General features: G+C 42.4%; 1 protein-coding gene across 1 annotated transcript; it reads left to right on the plus strand.

Moving 5' to 3' along the window:
- Positions 1–793: 793 nt before the first annotated feature.
- Positions 794–24336, plus strand: LEMD1 (LEM domain containing 1). Its single transcript, XM_041722347.1, has 5 exons — positions 794–875; positions 1489–1611; positions 4208–4278; positions 16095–16177; positions 24150–24336. Exons 1-5 carry the CDS (start codon positions 794–796, stop codon positions 24334–24336), a joined length of 546 nt encoding a protein of 181 aa, XP_041578281.1.
- Positions 24337–25634: the final 1298 nt, after the last annotated feature.

The following is a 25634-nucleotide window of genomic DNA, read 5'->3' on the forward strand; positions in this document are numbered from 1 at the left end:
CAAATCCCCGTTGAAAGATTTGACAAACGCGTCTTTTTTCAAGATTTTTGTTAAGTAGGTAGAGGGGTCCTTTTGAGAGGATAAAGGGATCAAGTGAATAAACGATTGAACTTGAGGCTGATATAGGGCTAGAAAGCCAATCAAGACTTGTGTAAGCCTATATAAATCAATTTATGTGCCAGAGAATGAATAGCTTTTTTTCAAATGCCAGTTCAGCAATTACGAAGTCTGCTGGCGGTTAATTAAAAACTACCATCTCGTTATGTTCTGAGTTAAATTACAAGTGTGAAAACTACTAGTGTTTGCAATAACTGAATGCTCTGGACTCTCTGTACTCTCATCAAAAGGAGGGCAGGGATAAATAACTTTTATTTAACTCACTAGAAAATCTCTCTCAGCTCTTTCATATTTAATTAACTTCTTATCTTCTTAGAGTCTGAGTCTTAGAGTTCCTAAGCAGTCATAGAAATATTTGTTCATGTGTTCATTTGGTGCGGAAGACTTTTCTCACATTAGCTGTGTAGAAAAGTTAGAAATAATTCAACCCCAGAGACACGGGGGAATGTGACACCCACCCAAAGCTTTGCATCGAGACAACCTAAACCCAAGAAAGATTTATGGCAGGGAATGGTGATTTGGAGATTAGTGTACCTCCAAAAATGGAGAGGTGGGGTTGTAAGCACATTTGTGGACTTTTGGGAAAGTTCTTATTTGCAAGGCTACCTTAATGAATTTAATGTTTTTCTCTTTCAAAGATTCCACTGTCTGAAAGAGACCAAACCCCTATCACACCATGGTGGATGTGAAGAGTCTGAGTGATTATGAATTACAGAATGAACTTAATAAGCTTGGATTTTCACCTGGCCCAATATTACGTATGTATGCAGCAAATATTAGAGACTGGTCATTTCTCACTTATAAACTACCTGCAAAGATTTAAAATTATTTACAGTGGAAGGAACATATGCAATAAAAAAGAAAAACCATCAAAATGGAAATAGAAAAAAATTTTTTTAAACACAGAAAACCATAAAGAGAAAAGAAGTGATAAATATACCTAGATGCTACACACAAATTACTAAGTATGGTGCCACAGAGAAAGGATTTTTTTTCCCCAACAAGGAAAACCCAGTTACTTTTGATTATATCACCCTGTTGCTTTTTTTTCGTTCCTAGTATATGCACTGTTAACTATTTATGTCCTTACTGTTTATTCTCTCAATAGATAGGATGTGCAACTTTGTCAGTCTTACTGTCAGATGTATCCAATGCCCTCCTCCTTGGCTAACCCAAGGAGCCCTCACCTTAAGTGTTTGTGGAAGGAAAGGAATACGTTGAGTAGCTGTGGGGTGGACCTGATTGTCAAAGCCGTAATTAACCAACAATGTAAGGTGCAAGAATAAGGATCTGGGTGGTGAAATACGGCGAGGCGGAGAGATGGCATTCACAAACGGAATACCTTACTCTGTTCTCCACATTCTTCTTCAGCTTCCACCAGAAAAGTGTATGAAAAAAAGTTAGTGCAATTGTTGGTCTCGCCTCCCTGTGCATCAACTGTGATGAATGGACCCTGCGAGCTGGACAGAGCTCAGGATGATGACGACAGTGAAGGTACCGTCAGAAGCTGTACTGTTAGATAGCCACTGTGCGCTTATTCATACCTTGTCTGGGATGATCTATGCAGCTTGAAATGCTATGCAGGGTGACCTGTGTAATGTCTGAATGGCCTGTTTGCCCACAAACAGCCTGGAGAATAGGTTCCTGGCCTGCAAAAGGAATCTGTGACTCCATGTCCATATTCATGTCAGTGACTCCCCTGGGCTGTGGGGGGTGGGGGGTCAATTTGCATGTCCTCTTATTAACCAGGGCCAAATCTGTGTTTGATTTCTAAAACCAGAAGTTCCTGCAGGGAATTTCCACATCTCCTTTGAGGCACCAACTTTGCTTTACCTCTATCAATAAATTTGACAATTATTTTCTTCAGATTAAATGTTTTCAAGTCCGTTCAGAAAGATGAGCCAAACTGTACATCTCTGAACTCCTCTATGCCTCCTGCCCTCCTGGCTCCATGGGAGCTGACCACAACTGGTCTCCTCTGGGCCCCAGGGTAGTTGCAGAGCTGTGGTCTCTGGGATCTGGGAGCTTCTGGTCCAATGGCCTCTGCCCCCTATATACACCATTCTCCTGTACAAAGTGGGCTTGAAGATTCCTACAATCCATTCCAAGGCTGTTTCATTAAATAGATTTTTATTAGGAGTCCTCTATGAGTCACAGTAAAATAACAGGAATTACCATGCATTGATAGTCACCAATGCATTTCCTGCCTAATGTGCAATATCTCATTTAACCCTCACAGCACTTTTAGCTGAAGTTCAGAGAGGTCAAGTGACTGGTCCAACATCCAATAGCTAGGAAGCAGGCCCAGAATGTGCTATGAAGAGCAAGGTCCATTGTCTCTGTCACCACTCCATGGCCAACTCCTTGCACAGTACCAGGCATGGGGCTGGAATTCAGGATATGTTTATTGAAAGAAGGTGACAAAACTGAGATTTGAACCCAGGTCTAGTTCTCATAATTGTGCTCTTCCCATCACATGTCTTAAACTTTTCTCACAATTTCTGTGAGGATGAACACATTAACTTTCGGCCTGTGTTTGATCTACAAAAAAAAAAAAAAAAGACAAAAATGGCAATTTCATATAGTTCAAGTGAATAGTTCAATAAATAAGATAAGTGCCTAGGGCCCTCTGAAAAATCCCCTGTGGTGCTTGGTATTGGAGGGTAGTACAAGTTCTGAGAGCTTTCCCTAAGTCATGCATGGCCGACCTCATTTGAAAGAGCAGAAGGGCTGGGGATGGACCCTACCGTCCCCTAAGACCAGACCCTTTCTGGTTGGGGGCTATCTTCAGAGTCCTGTCCCAGACCTGGGACTGCATGTGATCCCATGTGATCAGGGACTAGACCAGTCCTCTGATGAAATGAAGTGCCAGGTTGGAAGATTCGAGAGAGGAAGGCTTATGTACGTACTGCTCACAGCTGCCCAGGACTGCGAGTCAAAGCTGTACAGCCAAGCTGTTGTGGTCACAGGTAGAGTCCTCCCGCTTCCCAGCACATAGCCCTCCAGAGGGGAAGTTATACCCAGGCTGGGAGAAAATGGGCCCTTCAGTTTGTACGCTTTGCCATTGCTTTACAGACTGTGTCCACCTGATGTTAGCTCAGTCAGGTCAGAGGTGGAAGCTCTGGTTCAGTCGCTGCCTTGTAGTGCAATTCTGCGGTGTCAGTGGATGGTGGTTAGGTCAAGTAGGAAAGGACAGCTTTCTTTGGGTCAGGTCTGAATCATCGGACATTTGAATCTGCTCAGTGGAGGAGCCTCCTAGACCCTGGTGCCATTAGAATGAAGGGATTGCCATAGAACTGATAAGGTCCTGGGGAGATTCAGTGCTGAGCATTTCACAGAAACACCTGGTCCTGGAGTGGGGTCATGATGGGGACCGTGTGGCCAGGGCCAGTTCAGACCCAAGGCTAAGCTTTAGGTTATTCAGACAATGGGTAAGTTTGATTTTTCTCATTTTCACTCATTGTTTTGGCACCAACTGGACATAGCTTTAATGATTGAACCTCTTTTCAAGCTTCCCAAGTATTTTTGAATCGGAGACCTCATTTAAAATCCCCTCCTAACATCTCTGCTGAATGTGCAACAGCGCGTGATTGCTCCAAGTTTATCAAAATGCTTCTCCACAGGCTGAAGCCAAGGGCTGATGAGCAACCACCTCTCTTGTCCTTGGCATTTGCCTGATTTTAAAGCCTTTTAGCGCAGCTCTGGCTTTCCCTCCTCTGGAAGCTTCTTCGGACACAGAAGGAGAAAATCCTCCTGCCCTATCTTGACATTCAGAGGTGCTTGAGGCTTGTGGCTGGTGCAAAGGGGCAAGGACCAGGCTGAAAACAGCCTCCCAGAGGAGCAGCCAGCTTGGGCTCAGCGATGTATTTCTTTCAGAGGCATACCAATACAACAGTTCTCCTGTCGAGGAGCCCTCCCCGGGTCCCCAGGGGTAGGCCTCAGTACATTGCACAAAGGCCCCTGCAGAGATGCCCTCACAAAATTCTTCTGCCCCGCAATGGGGAGAATTGCCCCCCAAGATTGGTGTTGACTTCCTTTTCTAGCTCTTATGTTCTCATGGCCTATTTTCCTTTTGTTTTCCATGATCCAGAGCTTAATGCCACTATCATTTTGAAAGGAAATATCATTCTCTCATCAGAAAAAAACAAGGCACTCAAAAAAGTATGTACAATTCTAATGCATGAATACCTTTACCCATAATATATTAAATATAGGAAATAGCGCTCCTCCTGTGTATTTTCCCCCCTGTATACTAAGAGAGGAACTAGCAAGTCACTACATTCTGTTCTAGGGGTAAAATCCTAGTTTAAAGCAGCTAATTTTAATGCAGGTTTCTGTTTTGTGGAGCTATTTCCACATTCTGGTCGTGACCCAGAGTAACAGGGTCCTCCCAGCCAGCCCTGAAATTGCAGCTACCCCCCAGATGCCATTCCCTTCCCATTTCCCCGGCCCAGTGTCTGCATTCATAGGGAACACTGAGCAGTGGAGAATGAACAGCAGCTCCTGTTTCCTTTGTTTTCCCCGACCCTGAGTCCTGGCTTCCACCCTCACTGCCATGTTGAAGCAAGTGGCCAAGTGTGTGAGGGTCACAGGTTTTGCCGTGAGGCCTCGCTGGCTGAGAGACCCTGTCCTTCCCCGTGCTTAGTGCTGGGGCTTTGGGGGAAGTCACTTAACAGACATAAACTCCTACTGCAACTTAGTAGCAGTACCTACCTTACAGGGTGGCTGCCAGGTGAAAGGCCACCAAGGGAAAGCTCTAGAATGAGGCACATTAGTTCACGTCAACCCCAGGGATTTTTTTCTCAGCCTTCTGACCACTGTCCCTCTGTATTTAGAGATGCCTGGGTCTCCTTCCATGGCAACAATACTGTCCTCGCTCAGTTCCTGGTTCTGCACCTCTCACGGTTTTCACTCTGACTCTGTCTTTTGGCTCCTGTGTGAGAGCTGTCTCCAGCCCCAACTCCTGCTCTGCATCATTTCCATTGCCTGCCCCATTCCCTTTACCTCATGTCATCTTCCCACACAGAATCCTCCACATGGGGCCCCCCCTGAGGCAGAGGCCTATACATCCAGCCACCTCCTGGAAAGCTCTTTCTTTTTGCTTGTCTTTCCTTCCTCCCCTCCTTCCTGCAGTAGCACTCAGGGTTACCTATAATGGTGAACATTTCATAGATTACCTAAGGGTGGTGTTTAACCTTCTCCCCATGGCAGTCTCTACCTCCCAGCTCCTCACACAGAGGACCTCTAGGACCATGCTCATTTTTGCTTACCCCAAACCTACCATTTGTGGCTTCTGTTTCCCTTGATGATTTCACCATTTTCCCACTGCCTCAGCTCATGGCCTCACAAATAAAGAGTTGCCAATGGATTTGAATTATGATTTTTAAAAATCCATTGCTCCTTTCTGCTATCCTAGCTTGCACCCATATCACTTTTTTTTTTTTTTTTAAGTAGGCTCCACACTGGATAACATGGAGCTTGAACTCAGGACCCTGAGATCAAAGACCTGAGCTGAGATCATGTCTCACTCTTAACCGACTGAGCCACCCAGGTGCCCCCATATAACTCTTTATTTTTTTTTACTGGAATGATTGTAATATCCTCCTGACCAACCTCCACCTCTAACCTTTCCCGATTCCAGTTCAGATGTACAAGCAGAGTTTGAGTCACATCATTCATCTGCCTGGAAACAAGGTGCAAACTTAGCACACACCACGAAGAGACTCCCTCATCATCCTAGAAATTTCTTTCCTGGTTTCCCACTTCTCTCATTTCCTTCCCTGTGTCTTTGCCTCAGTGGTTCCTTATGCCTAGAGTTCTTTTCCTCCCGCCCTCCCTCCCGCAGCCCATTTCTCTTCTGGTTAACATCCTCTGATTATTTAAGGACCGACTCCAGGGCCATGCCTGTGCATCCCCTTCAGTAGCTGTCATAGGCTTTTGCACAGAGCAGGAGCCCAGAGCTCACCTCATCAAAACACCAAACAGCTCTAGCAACAAACAGGTTAGTTTGCCAATATGGTCTAGTATTTCAACTACTCACTGAGTTTCAAGAAATGAAAAGGAAACCCCAAGTACGTGGTCCTGTAGTAGACTGTAGCTTTGGCTTCCCGTTTGAACATAATTCAAATCTGATGAAGTAATTCTGATATCTTATAAAATTTTCTAAAGGAATTTTAAAAATCTTCCAAAGGGCTCATCAGAGGAATCCTCTCCCATTCAGAAAGCCTCATTTTGGCAGAACACCCCTTTGTCTAGTTCCTGCAGACACAGAAGGGGAGAAGAAGCAATCTGAGTATTTAAAATGTATGGGGTGGGACCGATGCCCTTCAGTCTTTGCTTTACATAAACCTGAAATAAAACCACATCAATATTTTGAATTGGCAATAGAATTAAATAGAAAGTTTGTGATGGCCTGAAATGGTTTGATCTGAAGGATTTATATAAGCCATTCTGATTCTCAGAAGGGCCTCAAGACATCTGTTCAACTTTAAATTCTGAAGTAAATGTAAATAAGCATTTAAATTTCCATGTAAAAGGTGCTAAAAGGGGTGTTTAGGAGACACTTGTCTAACACCATAGACTTTAATTACCTAAGAGCAGTGGTGTGTACCTAACTGTCCTCTGAGTACCTGGAGAGGCAGTATTTACATTTCTTTGAAACACCAAGGAACACCCATTTCCCTCTTATCCTAGTAGGGTTTCCAGTGAAATACAGACCACTTTGAGATTTGGATTACATCTATTTCTGGACGCTTTCTCATCCTGCTATGTGTGTCTTTTATCAGATCACATATGCAGCCCACTGCTTTGGAGATTAAGGCCACTTAGAAAGTCAAGCCAATATATTTTTTTTTAATTGGGGATTTATTTTTCATCAGATGGACTCCAGGCACAGCATGTGCTTCCAGTGATGAAGTAGGCAGGACAGCCAATGTGTGTATCTCAGGCTCAAAGTCCCTTCTACCAAAGAGGGGGAAATGGGACTCAGGGCGTTGGGGAGGCAGAATGATCTGCAATGTCAGGCTGCATAGAGTGACCTCTGAGTAAGGCAAGGTGATCATGTCATTTACACCCCCAACAGGATGTTTTTGAGAATGAAAGGGGACACTCCTGGAAGGGATGCTGGAATCAAACAGGACCATCCGGCAAACCAGGGCATCTGGGCACCCTGGGCTGTAGAGTGGTTCTGGGGTGGAGGTGTTTGCACGTGCACTCCTGTCTGCACAGGGCTGCCGGCCGTGGGAGCTGTGTGCTCCTGAGTGCTCCTGGCCCTTTTGGTGTCTCCTTGCTCCCTCCCAGAACACACATGCTCCTTCCTGCCAGAATCCCGGTTCACTCTGTTCTCCCAGCCCGGGCAACTCACTCATCTCGCCACCTAGTCTACACATCCCGCTAGGAGCTCCTAAAAGTGTGGGTCTGAGCCTAGCAATCTGCTCCTTCAATTTGCCCCAACTCCCACCCTCTGCCTAAGAGCTTTTGCTGATTCAGGTTGTAAACCTTTGAGGGTGGGCAGCCGGGTGGTTCAGCGGTTTAGTGCCACCTTCAGCCCAGGACCTGACCCTAGAGACCTGGGATCGAGTCCCACATCGGGCTCCCTGCATGGAGCCTGTCTCTCTCTCTCTCTCTCTCTCTCTCTGTCTCTGTCTCTTATGAATAAATAAATAAAATCTCTCTAAAAAAATAAAAAAAACCTTAGAGGGTGAAAACCTGTGGCTTTGAATCCTCTGCACTGAATTCAGTGCCAGGTATATGGAGGGAGTTACAGTCATTCAATCTCTGTTGGTGGAACCGAAGGAAACTGTTGTCATATATCATGCAGATGACCCCGCCCCCCACTTCTTATTCTGTACCATCTCTTTTGTCTCTTAGACATACCTTACTCTATTCTCCCAAGAGACAATGCTTAGGGCACAGCGAATTGATGACCACCCAGGGAATGGTTGCAACAGAGCTTCTACCTCGGGTCTCAGCCTGTGAGCTCACAACTGTTTATCTCTACTGGGCATTGTTCTAGACCTTTTTTTAAGAAAATAGATGCGAAAGGAGTCCTAATTCCTGCCCTGAAGAAATTTAAAAAGGAAGTCTGGAAACAAAGAGAATAGATGTATCAAAAATATGGACTCTAGAGCCAGGCTGCCTGGGTTCAAATCCCAGCTCTGCCGCGACTTGGAAAAGACACTTGACCTCTCCATGTTTTAGTTTCCTATCTACAAATCAGGATAATAATGGGCCCGACATCACAGATCATCGCGAGGATTAAGTTAAAAAACATGTAAAACGGAGTAGTGATGGCATGTCATAAGGGCTGTACGAGTACAATACAAACTACTATCATCAATACTATCACGTAAAAAAGCATGATACTTAGTTATCTACAAAACAAAGCAAAAATACTTAGTGAAAAATAGTACGATGGCAACTGAATCTTCAGTATTGAACTCCTAAGTACTGCAGAGGATTTATCAGAGTGCCCACAAGTATATGTCTATAATTAAATAAACAGATATAATTAAAGACTCTTCTCTGTAAGTGCTGTGTGTTGAAGGAGGCAGACCAGCCTTTAAAAAGAAAAAACATCATATATGACCGCTTACTACATAAGACTCCTTCTTAATCTTATGCTAAATCCTTCCCCTGCCTTTTGAAACATTGAAAAAATAATTTATTTTGAAATAACCTCAAACTTAGGGACAGTGGTAAGATTAGCATAAAGAACTCCCAGGGATCCCTGGGTGGCTCAGCGGTTAAGCGCCTGCCTTCAGCCCAGGGCGTGATCCTGGAGACCCAGGACCGAATCCCACATCGAGCTCCTTGCATGCAGCCTGCTTCTCCCTCTGGTTCTCTCTCTCCCTGTGTCTCTCATGAATAAATAAATAAAATATTTAAAAAAAAATAAAGAACTCCCATATTACTTTTCACCCAGATTATCCAGCAGTTAGCTTTTACCACATTTGCTCTGCGTGCATGTGTGTGTGTGTGTGTGTGTGTGTGTGTGTGTGTGCCCCCACACGCACCCTATTGTTGTATCTTTGAACCGATTGAGGGCCAACTATAGACAGGAAGTCCCCCAGCTCCCTTGCATGTCTTCTGTCTACCCCACAGGACACTTTCCTCTATAACTACCATGTGATGATCCAAATAAGGACATTCACATTGATTCAGTGCTACTGCCTAATATTCAGACCCCATTCAAATTTCACCAATTGTCCCCAAAATGTCTTTCTGCTCTCTGGTCCACAACCAATCCAGGAATGCACTTGGCCTCTCCCGCAGCCTTCTTTGGTCTGAAAGAGTGGTGCCTCCATCTTTCCCTGTCATTCATGTCCTTGACTATTTAAAAAAGTACAGGCTTTCATTTTGTAGGGTGATTTTTCCTTTTGACTATTCATAGAGGCCTTGAATTCTGGGTAGAAATTTCTCAGACACAGTGCTATGCTCTTCTCAGAGCATCACACCAGGGACCAATGTCATCCTGTTCCACTGGTGGTGATGGTAACCTAAATCACCTGGAAAAGTTGGTGTCTGTCAGATTTCTCCATAAAACCATCACTTTTCTTTTTGTAACTGAATGATATTTCGTAGGGAATTATTCTGAAATGATACCAACATAGTGTTCCTCATCAAGCCTCATCTATTAGCCCAAGCACCCACAGATGACTGATGGATTCCACTTCCATTATGACGGTGGCCCATTAAGATTTTTTTATATCTAAGGGTACCTGGCTCAGTTGGTAGGGCATGTGACTCTAGATCTCGGGGTTGTGAGTTCAAGCCCCACACTGGGCAGAGAGATTACTTAAAAAATAAATAAAAAGATTTTCTATTTTATTCTTCTTTATTAGTTGACATTCTATTGTAAGGAAGATCTCCCTTTCTCATTTATTCATTCGTTCATATGTGTTAGCGTGGACTTACTGATTCTTTTTGATTCAGGAGATTGTATTAATTGATATTATTTTAATGCACAAATCGTTCCAGATTTGGCCAGTGGGAGCTCCCTCAGAATGGATAGTGTGTCCTTTTAACATGTCCTCATTACTCCTTAGGGATTTTCTTAACTTCCGACCCAAGATGTTTCAGCCCCTTCTTGTGCTTTACCTGCCGCAGGAGCATTGGTTTCTTTTATTGGAGATTTGGAAGCCAAAGTCAAGGCCTTTAGGGAGCTCATTGCTGCTGGGGAGTCATTGCTTCCAAGGCCCTCTCAGTGAATAGAGCTAAAAAATAAACGTCGGTATATGTACACATATGCATAGATGTCTGTAACTATTTTTATCTCTTTCTCTCTATATATGAAGTTAAAAGCCATGAGTCCATGTTCATCTCCATCTCCAGCCCAATATTTCAGTGTTCCTCCTAACCTTTCCCCTTCCTGTGACACTGAGAAACCTGGCTTCCATTATCTTCAGTATATGTACATTTTTGCTCAATTTTTAAATTTTTCTCACTGTAACTAATCTCCCATCGTAATAGCCACCACCTCTTCTGCATAAGCCCCATCACCTCCTCCTTGGCCACTGGACATGCCAACCCCTCCATGTGGCCGTCCCCTCATTGTCTCTCATCCTTGGACACAGGGCACGCTAATGCCTTCATGCTGGCTCCTCTCCTACCGCTCCCATTCTTCAACCACCAGGCACCCCAGGACCCCCTCCATACACGCAGCCTTCTGCACTCCATCTCTTTGGCCTCTGGGCATGCTGACACTCTGCCGCATTTCCAGTACAGGAGACACTGACAACCCAGGGGAGGGAAGGAAGGGAAGGAAAGCTTCATGTCTCTTTTTCCCTTCCAATTCTGAGATCCGTTTCCATATCTGCCAAAACTTAATAGGGTTTCACTCTCCTATTATTGCTGCTAAGATACCTTGTACACCTAATATTAGCATCTGCATTGCCTACCCCAAGTGCTGCCATCGGAAGGCCCAAGGTGCCAAGGGAATATATATTAAAGGGCTACTTAAGTGTGCAGTTTGAGTTGAGTTGCGCTTTAGGAGACCTGATGTTAAACATCGCTATAATAGTATCTTAATCAATTGAAAAACATCCTTATTCCAAGTAGGAATTGTATATTCCACTTGGGTCAAAGTGAAGAGTAAATTACATATTCTATAACTACTTAATAAGCCCTCTGTTCTTACCTGTAACATGTGCTAATGGGAGCTAAATGCTGTCTTTACAAGGAATGTAATTTAACATTCTCCCTATAAAAATACTGACTTCCTGGTAGATGTGCTTAAATATGCTTAATGATCAATGTATCTTTATCTTATTGACTACTTGCTGATTCTTTCTGTGTAATAGAACCCAGTTTTTGAAATACAAGAGCAGCAGGAAAAGATAATGAAATCAAACTCTGATTATAGTGATAACATGATAATAAAGGTAAACTTATTTTCATAGAACTGAATTATGAGCAGTGGTGTTCTCTTTCTATAGGAAAATATGAATTCATTTAGAAAATTCAGCTTCTCTTTTTCACCACCAAATATAACCATACTGGACTTCAGCTAATTTATCATTTGCATTATGGGTATATAGCTATATGTACCCATTTTAGGGAGAGGAGTTTCCCATTGTACCTCCCATATGAGAGCCTCAGATTATTTTAGTATGTTGGGATTTGCTCAGGTTTCATAAGCACCAGGCAATATTCGTCTTCATGAGCCTAGGCTTGATTTATTGTAATTACTGACCACGGAATTCCCTATTTCAAAGGCATCTTGAAGGAGGCTGTATGGCTTATTTTACAGATGAGGAAACCGACCGAGAGGGATTATGAGTCGCCCAAGACCACACAGATAGGTTGCAGAAAAATAGGGAGTGGACTTCGCAGTCTTCTAATTTCCATTCTACTGCCCTTTCCATTAGATCAGGCTGCCAAAAGGGGAGGAAAAGCAACCAGGCACCTGAGCAGTGAAACAGCTCCTCCCAGTGTCTCTCCCTGGTATCGCAGAAGGACTCCTGGACATCTGTTCTCCCATGGAAGCCAAGACTTCTTTTTGATGATTGCTTTGTAATTGGAGCCCACATGAGCCACTCTTTGGTGACCCTTCCACTCACACGTAAAAGCCCTGGTACAGAGCCCAGCGCGGTTCAAATGGGCTGATATAAATGCAGGAGGGTACCTGGAATTTGCCCAAGGGGATGGAAAAAAATTCAAACCTGAAAATATTTTTTGACGACTTATGATAATATATCTTATGCATCTAAAAAGGTATAAAAATTCCACAATAAGCAGTTAGATTCCCACCCCAGAGATTAAAAAAATAAATCAATTCCATTGGAGACCAATGTAGACTTCCCTGATCATATTCCCATTCCTTCCTTTCCCCCAAGGTAAACACTATCCTGAATTTACTTTTCATTCTTTTCCTTTCCTTTATAGTATCCACAAGCTTTAGTTTCTCCTGATTTTAGATTTTATTTAAATGACATCATCATGGAGTGCCTGGGTGGTTCAGGTGATTACACATCCCACTCTTGATTTTCAGCTAGGGTTGTGATCTCTGGGTCGTGAGATTGAGCCCTGCATCAGGTTCTATACAGGGCATGGAGTCTGCTTGGGATTCTCTCTCTCCCTCTCTCCCTCTGCCCCTCCTCCAGCTCAATAAATAAATAAATAAATAAATAAATAAATAAATAAATAAAATCATGTAAGTAATCTTCTATAACTTCCCTTTATCATTCAGCATTATGCCATGCGTTTCTCCCAATATTTTTGTGCTGGTTCATTCATTTGCATGGCTATATAATTATTGTAAAAATATATTGATCCATTCCTTATTTATTGGACATTTGTATTCTTTCCAAGTTTTTCTAATATGAACAATGCTGCTACAAACATCGTGGTATGTGACCCATTGCATACATGTGCAATAATTTTTTTCTGTTTGAGTGAATACACCTAGGAGTGGAATTGCTAGAAAATCAAGGATACAGACCTCTTCCACGTTAGATATCATGTTAACCGCCCTACAAAGTGACTGAACCATCTGACAGTCCTACCAGCAGGATATGAAGAGCTCCATCACTCTCAATCTTCTTCAAAATTTAGTATTGCCATACTTAATGTTTGTCCAAGTAGTAAGTATAAGGTTGTATTTCATTATAATAATTTGCTTATAAGGGTGAGCATCTTCTTATACGTTTGTTGGTCATTTGTGTTTTCTCATCTGTGAAGTGCTGGTTCATGTCTTTTGCCTATTTTTTCTATTAGGTTATCTTTTTCTTGTTAACTTACAGGATCTCTTTATATATTTTGGATACTAATCCTTTGTTGGTCATAAGTTCAGTACATATCTTCTAGTAGTCTGGGCTTTTTTTTTTAATAGCAGTTTTGGGTTCACAGCAAAATTGAGAGGAAGGTGCAGAGATTTCTTATCTATTCCCTGCCCCCACACATGCATAATCTCCCCCATTACCATCCCCCAGTGGGCCTATCTTTTCACTCTTTCCTCGGTGCCTTTAAAAAATAGTAATGAGGGGTGCCTGGGTGCTCATTCGGTTAGGCATCTGCCTTTGGCTGGGGTCATGATCCCAGGGTCTCGATATCAAGCCCCACATTGGGCTCCCTGCTCCGTGAGGAGTCTGCTTATCACTTGGCCTCTGCCTCTCCCAGCTCATTCTCTTTCTCTCTCTCTCTCTCTCTAATAAATCAATAAAATCTTTTTAAAAAAATTCTGCTAAGATTCAATTCACATGCAATTTACTATTTTAAAATGCATGATTCACTGGCATTTAGGACATTCAGAGTGCCAGAAAACCACCACGTCTATCTAGTTTCAAAACATTTTCAGTACCTCAAAATAAAACTCAGTATTCATTAAGCAGTTAGTCCTCAAACCCTTCTTGACAACGACTAATCTCCTTTCTGTTTCAGTGGATCTACCTCTTCTGGATATTTCATATAAATGGAACATTCAGGATGTGATACTTTGTGACTGGCTCCTTCCACCCAGCTGACTGTTTGCAAGCTTCACCCACATCACAGCATGTATTTGTACTAGTGCTTGAGTGAATAATGTTCCATTGTATGCATAGACCACAGTTTGCTTATTCATTCATTTGCTGCTGAACATTTAGATTGTTTCCACCTCTTGCATATTGGGAAAAGTAATACTGTAAAAAATTCAAGGACAAGTATTCCAATACCTGTTTTCAGTTCTTTCAGATATATATTTGGGAGTGGAATTGCTGGATGATACGGTATTTCTGTGTTTGACATTTTTCGTAATGGCTAACCCATTTTCCACAATAACTGCAGCATTGTACATTCACACTAATGTCCAAGGGATCCGGTATTACCATACCTTGACAACACTTGACGTTCTACACCAACTTGTTCTTAGTAGCCATCTTGGAAGATGTGAAATGGTATCTCAGCGTGGTTTTAATTTGCATTTTCCTAATGACTAATGATACTGAGCATCTTTTCATGATTTACTGGCCATTTGTATATCTTCTTTGAGGAAATGTCTAACCCAGCCCTTTGTCCATTTTTTAACTGGGTTGCTTGTCTTTCTATTGTTGAGTTGTAAGAGTCTTATGTATTCTGAAAGCTAGACTGTTATAAGATTTGCAATTTTTTTTTTCATTCTGTGGATTGCCTTTTCACTTCCTTGGTGATGTCTCTTGATGCACAAAGGTCTTGAGAAGTTTGATTATGATGTATATTTGGCATGGATTTCCTTGCATTTGTCCTGTTTGGAATTCACTCAGTTTCTTCAATCTGTTCATTTATGTCTTTTGCCAAATTTGGGGAATTTTCAGCCATTATTTCTTCAAATATCTTTTTTAGCCTGACCTCATTCTCTTCTCCTTTAGGGACTCTGATGACACAAATGTTAGATCTTCTATTGTAATTCCCCAAGACTCTGTTTATATGTATTTTATGCTTCTCCTCCACCTCCATTTTCTCTCTGTGCTTTGTTGTGGGTGATTTATACAGTTCTATCTTCAAGTAGATTGATTCTTTCCTCTGTGTTTCCTATTCTTCTGTCAAGCCCATCTAGTGAGTTTTTACTTTGATGGTTGGATATGTTTTTTTCACTTCTCAACTTACACAGGGCCCTTCTGTATATATTCTACTTCTCTGCAAAGTTAATAATTTTTTCATTTGTTACATACCTTTTTGTATTGTTCCTTGAAGTATTTGATGGTGGCTGCTTTAAAATCCTTGTCAGATAATTCCAACATTTGTGTTATCTCAGTTTATTGACATTTATGAGACTCTGGATCTTATTTATTTATTTATTTATATTTGAGAGACAGAGAAAGAGCATGAGTAGGGGAAAGGGAGAAGCCGACTCCTCACTGAGCTAGGAACTTGATGCGGGGCTTGATCCCAGGACCCAGAGATCATGACCTGAGCTGAAGGCAGACACTTAACCAACTGAGCCACCCAAGGGCTCCTCTGGATCTTATTTAAATCTTTTGCTTAAGCAGGCCTCCTCAGACTCCACACTAGTGCTTTCTCTTTGCTGTCAAGTGGGGCTAGAAGTCCAGGTCCTCCACTGGTCCTCTATCACCACTCTGGTCTGTGCACCCTGTGGGCTCCCAAGTAGCCTCCACTGGTGACCACCCCTGTGTGGAGGGGGAGGGGTCCACACCTGGGGGTGGTAGTCCAGGCTTCCCCTGCACCCGGGCTGGTGGGCATAGGGTAGGCTGTCTGGCCAGAGTAGAGTAGCTACTGTCAAAAAGTCTTTTTCTTTTTTTTTCTTTTTAAAGATTTTATTTATTTATTCATGAGAGACACCTAGAGAGAGAGGCAGAGGGAGAGCAGGCTCCATGCAGGGAGCCCGACATGGGACTCGTTTCTGGGTCTCCAGGATCAGGCCCTGGGGCTAAGGCAGCACTAAACCGCTGAGCCACCCGGGCTGCCCCAAAAAGCCTTCTGTCTCACTTGGCTGCCCCCTTCTCTTTTCCCATCTTTTGACTTTTCTGGGGGCTTTTTTCATTTGTACCCGTTCCCATTTTCAGGTTGCTAGCTTGTCCAAGACTCCCATCTGGGATGTGCGAGGTCAAAAGAAGACCCAAGGCACTCACCATGTGTCATTCCTCAGGTGCCCAGGTCCCTCATCCCTCTGCTGCTTGCCACCTTGCAGCGTCTTCTTCTGTCTGCTTGATATATATACTGTCCAGGTTTTGGAGCAATACTCAGCAGGATTGCGAGAAGCATATCTATCCCGTCGTGTTCCCAGTCCCATTTTTGAAGTCTGTCCTTTTTCTTTGGATCTGCAGCATTAGCCCTTGCCATATGTCAGATTTCCATAATACACGAATGTTTTGAAATGTCCCCAGGATTTGTTTTATTCAGGTATAGTAAGTTGACAGACGTGGAGACTACCATTGAAAGAATTCATGGCATCCAGCACCATGTGGGGGAACTACAGAGTCAGGCAGGGGGCGAGAGTGAGGAGAAAGTATGGGCATCCCACTTTATTGTGGGTTTTGCAGGAAGAAATTGGTCAGGCAAGGTAAGCATTTTAGGATTGGCTCATTTGAACAATTCCAATGAGCTCCAGGCAACAGGGGTGGTTGCTAGTTGGCCAATCTGGCCCTAGGCTGAATTACAGCAGGGGAAATATTGACTCAGTATGGTAGAGACAAAGGAGGTAGTTAGGGATATGGATTTGTGGTTAGTTGACTTGCCTCTGAAAGGCTTGCTCATGTGCATTCTCTCTAGGACTAGCAAGGCTCCGAGATGTCAAAGCATCATAAACCAGAAAACAAGAGCCATGATTGATATGACGGGGTCTCTACTCTGATCAGTTTGTCCAGCCTATGCCCAGAGCAGAATGTTGTAATTACCAGAGCAAGTCCCCATCCTCCTTGTTGTTTTAAAGTAATGTCTCAATTTTACTTGTCCTTTTGTCCTTCCACATAAATTTTTGAATAAGCTTATCGAGTTCCATGAAAAATTCAGATAGGAATTTTGATTGAAATTTTATTGACTTTAAGAATTAATTTGGAAAGAGCTAAATCTTTACTCTGTTGAGTCTTCCTGTTCATGTTCTTTACATTAATTTAAATTTTCTTGTCCTTCAGTAAGATTTTATAATATTTTCAGTGTAGGTCATGCTCATTTTTTGTTAGCTTTAGTAGGTAGCTGTGTTAGGTTTTTAATTTTGTTCTTATCGGGCACAGTATCTTTTAAAAAATATGTTTAAAGGGTTTGTTGCTAGTATAGAGAAACACAATTGACTTTTGCATATTGACCTTATAACAGTGACTCTTGCGACGCCTGGGTGGCTCAGCAGTTGAGCTTCCACCTTCTTTTTTTTTTTAAGATTTTATTTATTTATTCATGAGAGACACACAGAGGCAGAGACACAGGCAGAGGGAGAAGCAGGCTCCCTGTGGGGAGGCCGACGCAGGACTCGATCCCAGGACCCCGGGATCATGACCTGGGCCGAAAGCAGACACTCTAGACACCTGGGTGGCTCAGCGGTTGAGCGCCTGCCTTCAGCTCAGGACATGATCCCGGGGTCCTGGGATCGAGTCGTGCATCAGGGTCCCTGCAGGGAGCCTGCTTCTCCCTCTGCCTGTGTCTCTGCCTCTCTGTTTCTTGTAATGGATGAATAAAATCTTTTTTTTTTGGATGAATAAAATCTTTAAAAAATAATAATAATAATAATTTTTCTGTAAATTTTTTAGTCCAGTTTGTATACTTTTCATCTTTTCTGTTTTGTTTTGTTTTACTGGACTAAGACCCCTTTAATACAGTATTAAGTAAGAGTGATAATAAGACTTCTTCCCTTGGTTCTGATTTTAAAAGGAATTCATTTAGCATTTTACCTTTAAGTATGATTTTTGGTATAGGTGTTGGAAGACACTTTTTGTCAAGTTAAAGACGTTCCCATTCTATTCCTGGTTTGCTAGAGGATTCCCTTTATTTTATTTTTTTTTAAGATTTTTATTTATTTATTCATGAGACACACAGAGAGGCAGAGACACAGCCAGAGGGAAAAGCAGGCTCCATGCAAGGAGCCGGATATGGGACTCGATCCCAGGACCCCGGGATCATGACATGTGCCAAAGGCAGATGCTCAACCACTGAGCCATCCAGGCGCCCCGAAGATTCCCTTTAAACACACACACACACACACACACACACACATGCACACACACACATAAATGGTGATGATCTTCAACCTTTCCTTTGTTAATGTGGTAGAGATTATTTTAGGCTTTTAATTAATTCAAAATCATAACTTAGGTTAACAGAGCACAATGTTGAAAATGAGAACTTTATTAAATCAAGGATGAGGTAAAAACAATGAAGTAAGAGTCTGAAATTACTGTAGAATCTTTTATTAACTGAATCCTTTTTAGTCAATAAAGGGATTTGAAGTTAATTCAATTTTAAAGAGATCTAAATCAAAAGGTTTTTCCTGCCTGGGAGTAGGTTCACAACTACCAGTTTGTCCAGCCATTGGTAAAAGAATACCTGGTTCTGTAATATAAGCTGTTATTTGAAAAACTGCATCCACCAAATAGAGTGATTAGGAAAGTGTAACACATTGCAGTTAGGAGAGGATTTTGTCCTCTCCCCCAGGAACAGCATTGCCTCCTGCCTCCCCAGAGGCCAACAGTAAGAAATCCTGGGAGAGTAAGAGAAAGGAGTGGGGAAGAAGTCAGACAGCAGGGCACACAGCCCACCACACAGCCTGGCACCGCTGCTCTGATTGCCTGCAACTGCAGGTGTCAGGCTGTGACATCTCTGGCTAGGTTTGGGTTGACCTTGTAAAATATACACCTTGTGGAAATGCAAACAAACGTATTTCCTCGTGCACAAAAATAAATGGCTTTAGTCAAGGTGGATCATTTTCAAAAACCAAATACATTTTTTTGATGAGTAATGATTGAATGAGAAAATAAAATGATTCTTACTCGTCTGGTTCTGGATATAGCCCAAGGTTTTGTAGTTCACTATAATACAGTAGGACATAATATCTCACACACACTCCATTTTTGGATTCAATGGATATAATAAGTAGGCCAGAATTAGCACAAAATTAGTCTACCTAGAGAAATCTTGGAAAAAAAATACAACTCATCTCAAATATTTAAGAAGAGATCAGATGGCTACAAGTGTTACTCCCACAGGAAATTAATTAATGATTTGATCATTTATTAATGACTGAAAACCGTTTTTAAGATTTTTCTTAAAGATTTTGTTTATTTGAGAGAGAGGGAGAGAGAGAGAATGAGAGAGAGAGAGAATGAGAGAGAGAGAGAATGCATACAAGCGGGGGGGGGGGGGCAGAGGAAGAGGGAGAAGCAAACTCCCCACTGAGCAGGGGGCCTGATGTGGGGCTTGATCCCAGGACCCCGGGATCATGACCTGAGCCAAAGCCAGATGCTTAACTTACTGAGCCACCCAGGTGCCCTAGAAATATGTTTTCACTATATTTTTCATGATGAGTTTCCCCAATAGAAATATTACAAGACAAAAATACAGGTCACTGGAGCCAGAAAATGGGGGTTTTAAGTCGTAATTGTGCCTTTTCTGATCACATAACCTGCACAAATAGTTTTATTCCCATTAAACTTCTATTTTCTCATCTAGAAAATGGTTACTACAGAGCTGTTAGAAAGATTACATGGATCCGGGGCATGTTGAATGCCCAAGACAACAGACACTCAGAACTCGGTATTTCTAATTCTCTTCTAGTTAAAGCTGTATTATCCACCCTCTGCAGGACAGCAGGGTGATCAAGAGCAGGGACTCTGAGACTACACTACCTGGTTTGGATTCTGGCTCCACCATCTTACCTGCTGTGTGACCAAGGGCACGTGACTTAAACTCTCCAAGCCTCAGTTTTTGTCATCTGTGAAATAGGCGTAAAAAAAGCACCTTGCTCATAGGGTGGTATCGAGAATTAAATGAGTTTATGTAAAATGCCTAGAGTGGTGCTTGGCACACAGGAAATACTATATAAGTGTCAGCTAGGATTGTATTAACACACTCATTGTTTATTGCATTGGCATATCTCAGAATTATTATGACTACAGCTGTGATCAAAATATGTGGATGGGTGTCATTATCTGACTTGAATGCCAGCGGTGTAGTGAGGAGGGTGGGGAAGCAGAGGCGGTCACATATCCCTCCCACCCCCAGCCGTGAATGTTTTGAAACAGCCAGATTTGCAGATTCTAGCTCTAGGCAGGAATAGGGAGAAAGGAGCATTATGCTCCCCCATGGGTGCAATTCTTTTTTTTTTAATTTTTAATTTATTTATTCATAGAGACAGAGAGAGAGAGAAGCAGAGACACAGGCAGAGGGAGAAGCAGGCATCATACAGAGAGCCTGATGTGGGACTCGATCCCGGGTCTCCAGGATCACGCCCTGGGCTGCAGGCAGCGCTAAACCGCTGCGCCACCAGGGCTGCCCCCATGGGTGCAATTCACCCCCACTAAGCCATTGCTTTAATGAACACCAATATTTTTTAGTTCCATTGTAAATGGTGTTTATAGTGAAAACCATATTTAACAACTCTAAGGGAATTTTTTTAAATGAAAAATGAATCAACTACAAACATGCCACCTGACAACAAAAACTGATTTCACTGTTTATATTTCTCCCTAGTTCCTGTTTGTGTGTGTGTGGTATGAGTTTAGCCAGTTGCCACCACTGTGTACATGCAATTTTATACTGTTTACTGTGATCGATAACCCTTTCCCCAACCTTATAATTATAATTATTATTGATGGCTGTACAGTCAAGTTGATAGGCCATGATTACTCTTTTTTTGAAAATTTAAATGTCCATGATTTACATGCTGTAGGAGAACTTTACATGTGGATGATAGTAAAGGAAAGAAATTCTGAAAGAAAAGGCAATCAGAGACCTAAACCTTATGGCAAGAGAGAAGAGAAGGGAGGGAGCATTTGATTGCCTAAGAGCTGTGAAATCCTATAATTTGATTTTGCAAAAGACTTCTATCCCAAATGTTTTATTTAACAGACCTATTTTTACATTTAAGAGAATTAAAAAGAATTTGCGTGTGACGGGTACGTGGAGGCTCATTATACTGTTGTCTACTTTTTATATGCTTGAAACTTTCTGTAATTAAAAAGGTTGAAAAAAAGAATGTGCTTATAAATGATTTTAACTACGCCCTTGAAAATAGTTTGGAGGGGATCCCTGGGTGGCTCAGCGGTTTGGCGCCTGCCTTCAGCCCAGGGCGCGATCCTGGAGTCCTGGGATCAAGTCCTGTGTCGGGCTCCCGGCATGGAGCCTGCTTCTCCCTCTGCCTGTGTCTCTGCCTCTCTCTCTCTCTCTATGTCTATCATGAATACATAAATAAATAAATCTTTAAAAAAAAAAGAAAATAGTTTGAAACATCTCTCAGTAAGCAAACCACCAGTAGCCCACATGGCATCTTGGTGGGAATTTTCAAGAGTCCCCCTCTTCCAGGAAATCGTAGAGGTATGTACATCTGTGACCTCTGCTCTGGGCACAGTGCTTCCTTGGATGGCACGCGTGCACAGCTTCCCACCATCAGCAGAGGCCCTGCTCGGGTATCACTAAAACACTGTTAAGAACATCTTCTTTAAGAAGGCAAGGCCGTAGCTGCTTTGACACCCATGGCCTATATTGGGAAGCGGGTGACCAGCCTTAAATGATGGTACACCAGGCCATGCCCTCCTCACCCCCCCGTGGGCTGACATCATCAGACCTGCCGACACAATACACCCAGCCTGGACACTGCAGACATTTGAGGATGCTGAGGCCTGAATCATAAACACAAATGGACAATCAAGGAAAACCAGATGCGGGAGGAAAAACAGCAACACACAATTCATAATAATGACTATGGTCATAATCTTTATTGCTAGCATTCACTGAATGCTGACTATGTGCCAGGAGATGTTTTAATCGTTTTTCATGTGTTAAGTCACTTAATCTTTACAACTCTATTTCATGGGGAGAAACCAAGGCATAGAGAGCTATCCTTTTTTTTTACTATATTGGAAATATAACCACACAAAAGAAAGTTTTGGGAAAAGAAAATAAAACGTGATTGGTCCAGATTTCTATCCCTCTTATGAGATGACATTTTCATTTTCAGAAATTACTTTCTTGTTTTTGTCCATAGCCAACTTGCTTTTTATTTTAATTTTATTTTTTAAAAGATTTATTTATTTATTTATTTATTTATTTATTTATTTATTTGAGAGAGAGAGAGAGAGCGAGCTTGCAGGGGTGAGAGAGGGAGAGGGATAGAGAGAAACTTTTTTTTTTTTTTTTTGGATAGAGAGAATCTTAAGCAGATTCCTTGCTCAGCACAGAGCCCCCTGTGGGGCTCAATCTTACAACCCTGAGGTCATGGCCTGAGCTGAAACCAAGAGTCAGTCGTTCAACTGACGGAGCCACCCAGGTGCCCCCCCCAACTTTTTTTTTTAAGATTTTATTGATTTATTCATGAGAGACAGAGAGAAAGAGAGAGAGGCAGAGACACAGGCAGAGGGAGAAGCAGGCTCCATACAGGAAGCCGGATGTGGGACTCGATCCCGGGTCTCCAGGATCAGGCCCTGGGCCGAAGGCAGATGCTCAACCGATGAGCCACCTAGACGTCCCACCAACTTGTTTTTTAAAATATCTTTATTCTTTGTAAATGATGCCTGGTCATAAAAAATTAAAAAAAAAAAAACCCTCAAATAAGAGCAAAACAGAGAGTTGATATTTAAGACAGAATGCTACTCACATCATGTGACCCTAGTTACCAATATGCCTATTGTTAATGTATGAGTCACTGAAGTAAAATATTACTCCATGGCACTTGAACATTTTTGCTTATTATTGAGTAAAGGAAGCTTAAAGTTTGTGTTATGAGGTGGCTAAATACCTAATGTACCAAAACTTCCATATCAACCCTCAGATTATATGATTTTTTCTAGAATAAAAAAAATAATAAAGCCTTTTGTACAAGACATTGGAAAAATAAATTCTTCTTGATATTTTCTTTCTGTTCATTAGAGACTCGAGGCTTCCATCACTAACCCAGAAGCTCTAGATATCTACTACCTGGCTTATAAGCATCCTGAGGGAATAAGGTAATGCTTTTCATAGCATATGAGAGGATGTTGTTGTCTTATATAATTCCTGGGGAAATTTTTGTTATTCAGATTTCTGTGAAGGGCTTGCGGCTGAAAAGAATCTGTTGAGAAAAGTTTTGGTTTTTTTAAAGATTGTATTTATTTATTCATGAGAGACAGAGAGAGAGAGAAGCAGAAACATAGGCAGAAGGAGAAGCAGGCTCCATGCAGGGAGCCCAATGTGGGACTCTATCGCAGGACTCCAGGATCAGGCCCTGAGCCAAAGACAGACACCCAACCGCTGAGCCACCCAGGTGTCCCATGGAGACATTTATTCCTATGTGTGTCCTGGGAAATAGGGAAAGAGGGGGGAAAAAAGGGAAAAGGTAGTTGATAAAAGAGCTCAAGACAGGCCATTTTATTTGTTGTTCAGAAAGTAAAGTCTCCTGGAAAGTTCAGTAACTTCTGAATAAAGTTAGGCAGATTTCCAGGATTAGACAAGTGGGTACATAAAAGTCTCCCTAAGAGAGTTCAGAAAGTACCACCTTTTAAACCAACATTAGCAGATTTTAAAAGCACTTCTCATCTCACCCCTGAAGGGCACTCCTTATTCACATTGGTGAAGAGAGAAAGGAGAGGCTGTGTGTACTGGTATCCCCTATCCACCTGTACCTATTCCCAGTGGGGATCAAAGGTTCTGCAGCTCCCTGAATCAGGCCTTGGGCCAGCATTAAAAGATGCTATGCAAGTGGGTGGTAATACTAAATAAATGCTTTTTTTTGGGTTTTAGGGATCTCATATCCCTGTGATACCTCATTAATCTCACTTGTCGAAATCAGCATAAATTTTAAACTTGTAGAGGGCTGTTCCCTAAAAGCCCCACCATGGTTGCTCCCCGGGGGTGAAGGGTCACATACTTTAAGGAGGTGCTTGAGTCATCGCTGTACACAACCCTAAGAGCCACTAATGTTTTCACAGGTTTCCTAACAGAGCATCAAACACCAGATTCGAAGGATGGAGTTGCAACAGAGAAACAGACTACTGCCCGGTGAACAGGAGTGTTGAGTTCGGGAACCTAGAAATTCTTCCAGTGGGCCTGAAGCTTGCTGTGTTTGGCATCTTCATCATTGTGATATTTGTCTACATAACAGTGGAAAAGGAGCCGTTCTTTGGCTAAGTGCTTTAGGAACAGAGAAATGAGTGAGCACCTGAGCATGCCTCTAAGCCGTCCTGCTGCAGGGAAGGACAGAAAGGCTGCTTGAAAAAGGGATGCTCAGCCCCATAGCCAGGTAGCTTTCCTCTCTGCTGCTCTCACAAAACCCTACCCAGGCTCATGATTTCAAAGCCAATGGGGCCTTACATACAGTCTAGTTCACCACTTACGTTTCGAGATAAGGGAACAGGCCAGGGAGGTTGAAGAAAATGCCAAAAGTCACAATGAACTGAATCCAAAATCCAAGGTGCAAAGAAACAAGGTAAAGAAGCAGACACTCTCAACAAAGAGCTTGAGGATAAGGAATTCCCCACATGACGGCATGCTGGCCATCATTAAAAGCGCTGCCACATCTGAAGCATACTTCAAAAAGAAAACCATGCCTGGTGTTTTTCTTTTGAACTATGGTGGTGAGCCATAGGTCCTGCCTCACGCTTCCAATGATAGAGTGAACTATGGGAAAGGCCCCCAATAGGTGATTGACAAAAAAAGGAATGCATATGGTTTGGCAAACACAAAGCCTTATCCGGCATCACAGGTCATGAAAGGAAAACAATTTAGAACAAGACAGCATTTTTGCCATTGAAATGTAGCAAAGTTTGAAAAAATTAATGCCCAGTGAGGGAATGTTATAGGAACTTGGCCTATGGGATCATGCAGAGCTGGGGAGGGATCCAGCTCCTCTGTTTCTTAGCTCTGTGACCCTGGGTGAGTTAGTTGTCATTCTCTGTGCTTCAGTTTCAACTTCTGAAAATAGGGGTGGAATAGATCTCTTCGGGGGTGAAGAATTTGAAGAAATAATCCATACAAAGTACTTACTGTGGTCCACACCTGATTGGTAGTAAGCCTTCAAAAAGTACTCAAGCAATGTTACGCTTCAGCACAATATTTCTACTTCTTGAAGGAGCTAATGCTAGATACAGAGAAGTCTCTCCCCACTCCTGCTTTTTAAAGTTTTTATTTAAGTTCCAGGTGGTTAACATACAGTGTAATATTAGTGTCAGATGTACAATACAGTGATTCAGCACTTCATACAACACCTGGTGCTCATCACTAGTGCACTCCTTAATCTCCATCACCTTTTTAACCCATCACCCCACTCCCCTCTAGTAACCATCAGTTCATTCTCTGTAGTAAAGAGTGAGAAGTTTTTTTGTTTTTTGTTTTGTTTTGTTTTTTTAAGTAAACTCTACATGCAACGTGGGGCTTGATGAACTTACGGCCCCAAGATCAAGTTTCATGCTCCTTTGTGACTGAGCCAG

The sequence above is a fragment of the Vulpes lagopus genome, chromosome 11 (genome assembly GCF_018345385.1).
Source record: "Vulpes lagopus strain Blue_001 chromosome 11, ASM1834538v1, whole genome shotgun sequence".
In the NCBI taxonomy this organism is placed as follows: domain Eukaryota; kingdom Metazoa; phylum Chordata; class Mammalia; order Carnivora; family Canidae; genus Vulpes; species Vulpes lagopus.